The sequence below is a fragment of the Nothoprocta perdicaria genome, unplaced genomic scaffold, assembly GCF_003342845.1.
Source record: "Nothoprocta perdicaria isolate Ctin4 unplaced genomic scaffold, notPer1 scaffold_319, whole genome shotgun sequence".
Classification (NCBI taxonomy): Eukaryota; Metazoa; Chordata; class Aves; order Tinamiformes; family Tinamidae; genus Nothoprocta; species Nothoprocta perdicaria.
Genome location: NW_020455554.1, coordinates 294,617 through 304,226, shown reverse-complemented (window position 1 = coordinate 304,226; position 9,610 = coordinate 294,617). Strand labels below are relative to the sequence as shown.

General features: G+C 44.2%; 2 protein-coding genes across 2 annotated transcripts in view; both read left to right on the top strand.

Moving 5' to 3' along the window:
• RSL1D1 (ribosomal L1 domain containing 1) overlaps window positions 1-3,663 on the top strand; it is a 5,527-nt gene extending 1,864 nt beyond the window's left edge. Inside the window, exons 3-10 of the mRNA XM_026042972.1 lie at window positions 23-153; window positions 238-376; window positions 498-646; window positions 750-851; window positions 1,487-1,580; window positions 1,669-1,797; window positions 2,488-2,709; window positions 3,209-3,663. Coding sequence (XP_025898757.1) covers window positions 23-153; window positions 238-376; window positions 498-646; window positions 750-851; window positions 1,487-1,580; window positions 1,669-1,797; window positions 2,488-2,709; window positions 3,209-3,520 — 1,278 coding nt within the window. The 3' untranslated portion in view covers window positions 3,521-3,663. The remainder of the gene's footprint in view (window positions 1-22; window positions 154-237; window positions 377-497; window positions 647-749; window positions 852-1,486; window positions 1,581-1,668; window positions 1,798-2,487; window positions 2,710-3,208) is intronic.
• Window positions 3,664-9,059: 5,396 nt separating this feature from the next.
• Window positions 9,060-9,610, top strand: part of LOC112950440 (major facilitator superfamily domain-containing protein 1-like) — a 10,269-nt gene continuing 9,718 nt past the window's right edge. Inside the window, exon 1 of the mRNA XM_026042971.1 lies at window positions 9,060-9,387. Coding sequence (XP_025898756.1) covers window positions 9,060-9,387 — 328 coding nt within the window. The remainder of the gene's footprint in view (window positions 9,388-9,610) is intronic.

The window sequence follows — 9,610 nt, the reverse complement described above, 5'->3', positions numbered from 1 at the left end:
CGCCGCTCTCGGTGCTCCGCAGGTGCGCAGGGCGGCGCAGGCGCTGCTGGCGCTGGCGCGGAGCGGCGCGGAGCGGCTGCTCGGCGAGGGCGAGAGCGTCTTCCTGGTGCTGACCGTGTGGAAGATCCCGCGCGCCGCGCGCCTCATCACGCTGTGAGCGAGCGGGGCGGCGGAGCGGGGATGGAGCGGGGCGGCGGGCGGGCCCTGGGCCGCCGCTCACCGCCGCTCTCCCCGCAGGCCGCTGCCGCACGGCGTGCGCGGCGACGCGGCCGAGGTGTGCCTGTTCACGCGCGACGAGCCGGGCGCCTCGGCGGAGCAGACGGAGCGCGCGTACCGCGAGCTGCTGGCGCGCGGCGGCGTGAGCGGCGTCACGCGGGTGAGTGGGTGGGTGGGTGGGTGGCCCCCGCGCGCGGGTCCGGAGGGGCCGCCAGCGCCTCGGGCTGTTTGTGCGCTGGCTGCCGTGGGGGGCCGGCGCTGAGCTGTCGCTCGTGTTGCAGATCATCTCGTACAAAACGCTCAAAAGCGAGTACAAACCCTTCGAGGCGAAGCGCCGGCTCATGAACAGGTTCGACCTCTTTCTGTCGGACGCCCGGATCAGGCGGCTGCTGCCCTCGCACCTCGGCAAACACTTCTATCGGAGTAAAAAGTAAGTGRCAAAGCCCCGGCGCTGCGCGCAGCGATGGGCGGGATCCTGTGGCAGCGATCGGATCCCTGTTGTTGCAGCGCTGCCCCTTCCCCGCTCTTTCCAGGGTTCCTTTATCCGTAAACCTGCAAGCCAGCAACCTCGCCAAGGAACTCAACAAGTACCTGCAGGGGTCCGTGCTCCCGGTCACCAACAAGGGCTGCTGCTAGTAAGTACCAGGCCGGCAGTGCTCCGCTTCGCTGCAGCACCTCAGCCAGAGGARTTCTCGGTTATCTCATTAATAGGTGAATAAAAAAGGTTAAGAGTCAAACCCTACAGTCCCCCTGATGAATCATAACAGCTATAATCAGGAAATCAATAATTTTACTTAATAAGTCTTGCTGTAGGGTGTCACTGCTTTTTGCTGGTAATTGAGGAATTTCCAGGCAACTGTCAYTATTAAACAGCAAATGCAATCTTAGAAATTTTACTGTTAAATTGGATAAAAGCTATTGCAAAATATTCTATTCTTCATAGTCTTTTGTGTTTGTCTTGCATCTAAAACCTAGATCTAAATCTGCAACATGCTTAGTAATATAAAGTAGAAATCACATATCCAGACCCCTCAAAAAGGCGACTGTAGTACAGGTAACTCTGTTGGGACTTGCTACAAGAGATTACAGTAATAGCAAGCCATTTATTACATTAAGATAACTGCAGATAAGTGGGGTTTTCATATCTGGAAGTGCTTAAGAACAAATCAAGTGACCAGAAGCTTTTTTTTTCTTTTCTTTTTTTTTTTTCCTCTCTTCTTTTTTGGTCATTTTTTACCTGTACCTAAACATTGCTCTTGTCTCCTTTCAGTACAGCCCGTATTGGTCACACGGGAATGAAAGCTGATGAGATAGTAGAAAACGTGATGGCTGCCGCCAAGGTGATAGGGAAGAAGCTGCCGAAGGTACTGCTGCCGACTCACAGCGCGGAACTAGGAAGTGCCTTGCCTCCGCTTTGTTGGTTTTGTATAATATACTTTGCTCTTGTTGCAGAACTGGAAAAATGTCAAAATTCTCCACCTCAAAACAGCTAAATCGATTGCTCTTCCAATTTTTACTGCCCAAATCTCCAAGTTGGATGAGCTTGACAAAGAGCCATTGACTGATAAAGAGGAAGAAAAGGTAAAAACAAACCTGTTTATTGTTATAGTATCTAATATGTTGATTTTAAACATGGTGACATTGGATCTTAGGCAGCTGTGGCTAGAAATGGCTTTAGGTGCTCTGCGCTCTTGCAGTGCTCAGTGTTGCAAGATCATGGAAACTCCCTTGTAGGTTAGAAAGAAATAGAACGGTAATGGGCTCTTCTGAGAGCTACCAGTTTCTACCCTTTAGCTGTAGGTWTCTGAGATTTCTTCTCAGAATTTCTTGAATTATTACTGAATTTAATGTTTCCCATTTTCTATCTGAACAAAAACTAAYGGATACATGAGTAAAGTTATGCATCCATTACTTATTCAGATGCCATTGATTAGCCAATAAGTCGCAGACTGAAATATCCTTTGGGTTTTGACCTGTTTGGGTGGGAAAAAGAAAATATCAGCTATTCTTTACACAAATACTTGCATATGGTGTTTTTATGCCTAAAATAAGTTAGGCACATTTATAGGGTACTTAAAATGAGCTCTTCTCACTCTGTCAGTTAAACATTTTTTGATATTTTAACATGGCTGAGCAGTCAGTCAATAGAACAACAGTATTTACACTGATGTTGCTAAAATGTCGGGTGTCCTACCCATACTAAACCAGATTTCTGTATAACTCAGAAATGCTGTGGGTATATGTCTGAGATAAACTTGCAATTAATTCTAGAAGGGAAAGAAAAAAAGGATAAAGAAACCAAAGAAAGCCGGTGAAAAAATGACTTCAAGTGAAGTTGCTGTGACAACTGAAGCTAAGGACATCGCTGCTGACCAAGAGCCAGCAGTGAAGGAAGAAGCAGAACTGGCTCAAGAGCCAGATGACGACGACGATGGAGAAATTCCCCAACTAGTGCCTATTGACAAGCCAACGAGCGGTGTTGCTCAGCTGAAGGTAATGCTTTAGTAATGCTGAGAAACTCACATTTTGGTTAAGACTGAACATTCCAAACCGATCACATTTTGGCTCCTGAGGGAATAGTATGTTTCAGCACTCTTCAAGTGAAATAGGCTCTTTTTGTCCAATATCATGACAGCAAGGATTGAGTAGAGGTGGGGAGGAGACCTTGGAAGCTTCTCTGTGGACCCCTCTTACGGACAAAGTAAGCCAGGACTTACTGCCCTTCTCAACACTGGAGGTTCAGTCTAGCTAGAGTGACAGATCTGAACTCAGAACAAAGTGAAGTGATTGAGAAACAGTTTGATACTTAAACATAGATATATTTAATTAAAAGTTGTAATAATTAATTCCATTGCATTTTTATATATCATCACATGGGAATGCGTCAGTCTTGAGGGAAGACTAGGCTCAGTGCACAGATGCAGTGCAGTCAGTTCATGCCTTTACACAACAGCTCTACTAATCCAGCCCTTTTCATTTTCTCTTAATGCAGAAAACAGAACCAAATGAGAGTCCAGGAAAAGGTGGCAAGCTGGGCAAGAAAACTAAAACACGTCTTGGTAAGAGGAAAAATCCGTTCCCTCAGGAGACTCCAAAAACGAAACATAAAGTTACTGCAGAGAAGACAAGTCTGCCAGAATCACCAAAACRAGAACAAGCCAAGCAGCTCAACCCGTCAAAGGAGGCCATAAAGAAGAAAGAGCTCAAAAAGACTCCCAAAAAGCCTGAAGCAAAGTTTTTTGCAACACCTAAACCTGGCAAACTAGTACAGTCAGCCAAGAAACCTTCCAAAACACCTAAATAAACACCCAGGAAAAAAAAATCAGCCCACAGCCAGCCTGAGTATTGTGTGTTGTACCGTTTCATATAGTCATTGAAGTATGTCTTTTTAGGAAGCAAATACATTATTTTATTAATGTAACAACTCAATAAAATCTGATCCTAGGTGTGTTTTTTGGTTGGTTTGTTTGTTTCTTTTTTTTCCTTCACTGATTTAACTACTGTTTCCCACTAATGGAGAGGGTGGAACAAATTAACACTCTCACTTGCTCCTGTCTCTTTTATCTCCTGGTAGTCTACAATGAAAGCATGTAAAATACAAGTGTCCGAGGGTGGGGATGGAGCTTTCTCTARCAGCTTAGGAAACACCACAGAGAGGAGCCTTTTCAGTGTGATTTGCCATAGGAGCAACTACAGGTTAAAGCAAATCACAATGTATAATATTCGATCTAACTCCTGTGGCTTTTCCTGAATTGTTCAATGTAATGAACAGCGTGAGCTGTATCAATTTTAGTCCTGCTATGGCAGACCAGCAGCTTGACTACAAGCAAAGATTAATATATTTTTAGCTATTTTTGCCTGAGCAAAAGCCAGAGTYATGGCTATGCTAGGTGGTAAGATGCATTGGCAGTGATTTTCTTGACACTACTTTTTTTTTTTAATCGGATTTTTTTGGTTTTTAAGCATTGGATAGTATAAGAAGCTTGTGGGGTTTTAGTTTGTGTTTTCTGTTTTGGGGTAAGTGCTCAAGAACTCTACATGCCATTCTCACTAAGCTATTTTTCCCTTATGTTCAAAGAAAACGTGGCTCAAATAGTTGCAAGCATAACTTGTTTATTTTTCACCTTGTGTTAGAGAAGGGAGTTCTCAGTCCCAGGGGAACCATCAGCTGTTCTCCACTGTCACTGCTTCATCCATCCCTCTGACCTGGTCAACAGTCTCTCTTGTCGGGATATTTCCCTAGCTCAGCTGCGTGACGGCAACCGAGATCTGCACAAGGTCTGTTCTTCATGTTCGTGTTCCTGTTTTTCCCTYTCTGCTCTGTGGCAGGTTTGTCTTGCAGTCAGCAAAGGGATTTACAATTTTAGCAAATGCAGCCTAATCAGTTTAAAATATAAATGTGAATTTATTAAACTCATATATCCTATCCTATATCCTCTTTAACTGCTTAGGCTGCCTTCCCTTTCCTATCCTACCAAATAAGGTTTCTTTACTTTGCAAAGTTTGTCRTAACCTGTTTGAATCATTTTTCAGCATTCCTCATGTACTGCTACAATGCTGGCTTTCTGCTTAGAAAGTCCATTATATTAAAAGGCAACTTCCTGGGATTTTTCCATGCTGTTCTATTATATTCCAGAAAAAGACTTATTATTTTTCTGAACCTCAGAGCATAAAAGTTACCTTGCAAGTAGTCGTGCTTATCATTGTGGTCTTAAAAACAGTGAGAAGTAATTGTATTCTGAGTCTGAACACCATCTTAATATCAAAAATCACAAATGCATTCACATGTAATATTTCTATAGTTACATTTTCACATTTTATTTCCTAAGTACTCTTTTATCAGAATAAAACAAATGTGATTCTTACGGGTTTAAATATTTGGTAACTGTTAAGCTATATGCTGGCCATGGAATTGAGTAGCTTGTAGAAGGTTAGATAGAAGCTAAACACCAGATTAGGAAAGTACCATGCAATCTATCTTAAGTCCCTGTTTGTAGGCTGGGGTGCAACTTAGAGCGTTCTTTACCATATATATCTCTATAGCTCCTTCCATTTCTCAGTCAACTATTCTTAATAATGCRTTTTTCAGAGAGAATGACAAGTAAAATATAAATATTTATTCATTGAAAGTGAGTTTTATAATCTCTTACACTAAAAAAGACTAAGTCTAATAACTAATAATTGAGAAAATCTGTTTAGCATGTTGTTTCTACAGCAATCTCTTACATACTTTTTTCCATTTCCAAAATAAATGTAATTTTTTTTCCAAAGCTGGCGTATTAGTCTTTTTCCTCAAATCTTTGTAAGCTTCTTTAGCAAACGCAAACCAGATCTCCTTACCTTCACTTAAGGGGCTTGTTTCTGCTGCCTGAACAGTTGAAGGTATTCACAAGCTCGTCTCAATACAGTTGTATCCTCCATCTGAAAAACACCAAAACATCTATGGTTTAGGAGTACACCAGCTACGTGAATCAGTCCACAGAGGCAAAAAACCACATTCCGCAGAACCGACAATTGACGTATTTGAAGTTTGATAGAGTAGGTCGTTGTTTTCCTCTGATTTATTTCAGGCCCTCCTCAGTGTGAATAAAAAGCAGATAGTGATGTAAAGGTAAAAAGCTTCCTTAGCGAGACTATTCCAATTCAGACAGGAAAAAAGATAATGAAAGAAAGATTAGCCAAGTCCATAATCAGCCTAGTTTGGCAGGTTCTGAAAACCTATCCCATCCATTTCCTGCTGGGGACCTCCTTTACCCGTATTGTTTTGCTGCCTGGGAACTACCGGAGCTAAGTTAAAATGGTAAAAGAAACATTAGAGAAAAGTTTCTGCTCGATAGATGAAGTCGGCTTTCTGCCACCCGTGACCTCCTATTCCATTGCATCACACCCTTCCTCCATCAAGCAGAGGCGAGGCTGGATCCACGGCCCCGCCGGTTCCGCGCTGGCAGCGGCTGCTGTCTCCGGCAGCAGGAATCCCCTCGCGCTCCGCCCGGGCTCCGCGCGTTCCCTAACAGCGCAGCGAGAGGCGAAGCGGAATCCCCCTTCCCGCAAGTTCTTGTTCCAGCCGTCTGCGCTAAAATAAAACCTTAGTGTCTCAGTTTGGGGATGAGCAGGAGACTATGATACGAAGACCATGAAGTCTGTATGAGTAATTTATAGTGAAACACACCAGCGTGCAGGGGCTGGGGAAAAGGAAAACACCCGTCACATTAGAAAAATGACCAGGAGCTGCCTTGGAACATAATTCCCTGGCAGCTAGAGGCAGTCCGTGCCTCTGGAATTCACACAGCTAGAGGGTTAGATGTGGGAAGTGGCTGATCCAGCTACAGGCTGAGCCACGGCGGGGGGAAATACAGAAACRCAGAGGTTGCCATCGCCCAATTTGCTCCTTTTCCTTTGCAGCGTAACCTAGGGCTCTGGCAGATAAATAGCTACGATGCAGCGCTACGGAGGGGATTTTCTTCTTCCTTTAATCGGCGTACCCTTCAGTTGAAAGAAATTAAATTCAGTGAGAAATGGAAGAATATATTGCAGATGTTCGCTCCGAGCCATTTGCAGCAGTCACTCCTGTTTACAAGCAGCAAATTACCAGTCATGTTACAGGGACTTGTATTCCCCAGCTTTCCAACAAATTACATACACCGAAAATCAGCGCTGACGGCAAAGGAATTAAAATCTTTTTTTTTTTCTTTCATTCAGGGAACTATTTCTTACTAATGTTTCTCCTGCTTGCTTAAGAGGATTAGGATATCTTGTCACTTTGCAAATCAGGAAAGGAGGAAATAAGGAAAAGCACCATTCATTCCAAATAAGTTGAAGCAGTGATGATGGCATCACTGGTTACAGAATCAAACCATGTGTAAAACAAAGCTGTGTTCATTTTGCTAATTACAGCCAACCATCAGCAAGGGCCAAACTACTGCTTCACGTCCTTAGGGTAACTGTGGATTAAAAAAGAAAAAAAAAAAAGGAAAGAAAAGAAAAGAAAAGAGTGAGGTTTCTGTGGGCTGTCAGTGGCAAGATGGAAAACACCTCCTCAGAGGCTGAGCTGCTTTAACTCTGTGAGACATGTTAGTGAGTGTTAAGATCAGTCTTAAATGAGCGGCCAGCATGCAATAGCTCAGGCTGAGCCTATGTAAGGACATTTCTGGGAATAGGCATCAAGAGACTAAAATAAATCAGGTATGTTCATATGTAAATACTAATAGCTATTTATAGACTGAGCATTTTTGTTCCTGCAATTCCTGTTCTGATTTGGCTGACTTTGGAAATAGAATGTGAAGGGTTTCCTAGGCATCAGAATCATTATTTAAAGTACTGTATCTTTGACCTCACTTTTTCTTTCTTTTTTTTTTTTTTCCTTCAAAAATGAGCGGGCAGGTGGGAGGAGCTAACTTAATGTTTGTGGAGCAGCTAGCAGAGCTATGAATCTKGTAATAAAGCTGTAAGACTGTAAGTTCTCTTGGGAGCTTTATAATTCTGAATTTAAAATAGGGACTTTAGCCAAAAGTGTTTTACTCATCTTTCATGTGAACTTAAACTTGCTGTATAGATCCTGAAAGCAGGATCCATAGTGACCTAAGGGAGGGTGGAAAGGAAGAGAAGCTTCCAAAATATCACTGTCTTCCTTCCTGGCCCTCTACCCCCTTTTCTTTTTTTTTGTGAATTAAATGAACCACGTAACCTTTTATTGTTAATCTTTCCTGCCAAAGATTTTAATTTGGCTCTAAATTCTGCAGGGAATCTTCTTTCTTACTTGAAAGGTTTAATAAAGATACTACTGAAATATTTCCTTTATTGATGCACAAAGTGGTTGTTCTGAATGGATCTTAATCCAAGTTTTCCATTTGTTTTTCATGTTAGTTTTAGAGCGAGCACTACCTGCTGGGGATAAACCAGAGTTAGGAGGGAAGTGTTTCCAAAGCCTGCTGTAACTGTTAGAAATTAAAACTCCAATGAAACAATTAGCTGACTTAGCTTATCACTCTACTGAAGCCAAAACACATTCCTTSCCCACAAGTGCGTTGAAGAATAACTGCTACTAATAAACAAATATCTGAGTACCATCAAACAAAACCCTCTGCAGGAGGGATGCTGAGATAAGATAGACATTTCTTTACAAACTATTTTTGCAGAAATTAGGCCTTGGTTGGGGCCCAGGCTTGGTGTACAGGTAAGAATGCTACAGTGCTACAACTGCGTCCTTTAATAGTGCTTTCCAAATAATTTACGATGGTTAATATTGACTTGCTTAAAGCTCCTTCTATGTTATCTTCTTCTCCTTGTGCAATTAGATCTTTTAATCCTAGCAACCTTCTAATTAAACAAACCTGTGGGGCTGTTTCTTGTAGGTGCCACGTGATTACCAGAGATCCTGCTGTGCTCAGGATCCTCACGTTTGCTCAACTACCCAAAAGCCACATCCTGCACCAAACGGGCTGGAATAACAAGAGCTAGGCAAGCATGTGAACTTCCTTTGGGAATCTGGGTGATGGGCAACGTTACCTTCCTTCCCCGGCATGTTTGAGGGGTCTGAAGTCAGAGAGTTACTTGGTTCCCTCACGCGAGGCAGGAATGGAAACACATTCTAACAGGTTTTTAATGAAGCCAGCTTTAAACTCTAAAAGCTGTAGGATCAACAAAATAACCGGGGAATGGCAGAATAGGATTTATATCCCAAAAGTGATTATTTTTAAGACAAAAGAATTTGAGTTGTTACTGCAAGTTCCAAAGTGAAAAGCAATTTATTACCAAAGGAAATCAATAGTGTGGGGTATTGTTTTGTTCTGTTTTCTTTCACAGGACCCACCTTTGGGCTATTGACAGCCACTGTTTGTGGGATAATGTCTGCCATAGAGACAGCCCCTACCGAGGAGGTGGCTTCGCCTGGCCCTGCCTTCCCGCCTCTGGAGACGCCTGAGGCAAATCCCGTGTGGGCCGAGGAGAGCCCCTGGTGCTACTACAGCAGGCCGGCCACGCTGCTTGTGGTCGGCGGGCTGCTCGTGGCCGGCAGCGCCGCCATGGGCGCGCTCCACTTGTCCCGGCACGCCGCCATCCCGCACGCCCTGGGGCCCGTGTGCCTCTCCATTGGCCTCGTGTTCCTGGTGACCGGCATCGTGTGGATGCCCGTGGCCGCCCAGACCGCGCGGCACAAGGGGCTCCTGAGGGCGCGTGCGAGGAAGCGCCTGGCCGCGGGCAGCCCTGGCGCCTGAGGGCTGCAGCGGGGGAAGCTSATGCCAGCTGAGCGGTGCCATGGAACGGACTGCGCTGACAGATTGTCCTCCATAAAGCTGTTTCACTCCACGGATGTTTCCATCTTTACACGTGTGTTTTTTAACCCCTGCCGGGCTCCGCTCGGAGCGTGAGGCAGGGCCGAGGTGAAGGCCGGGGCCGG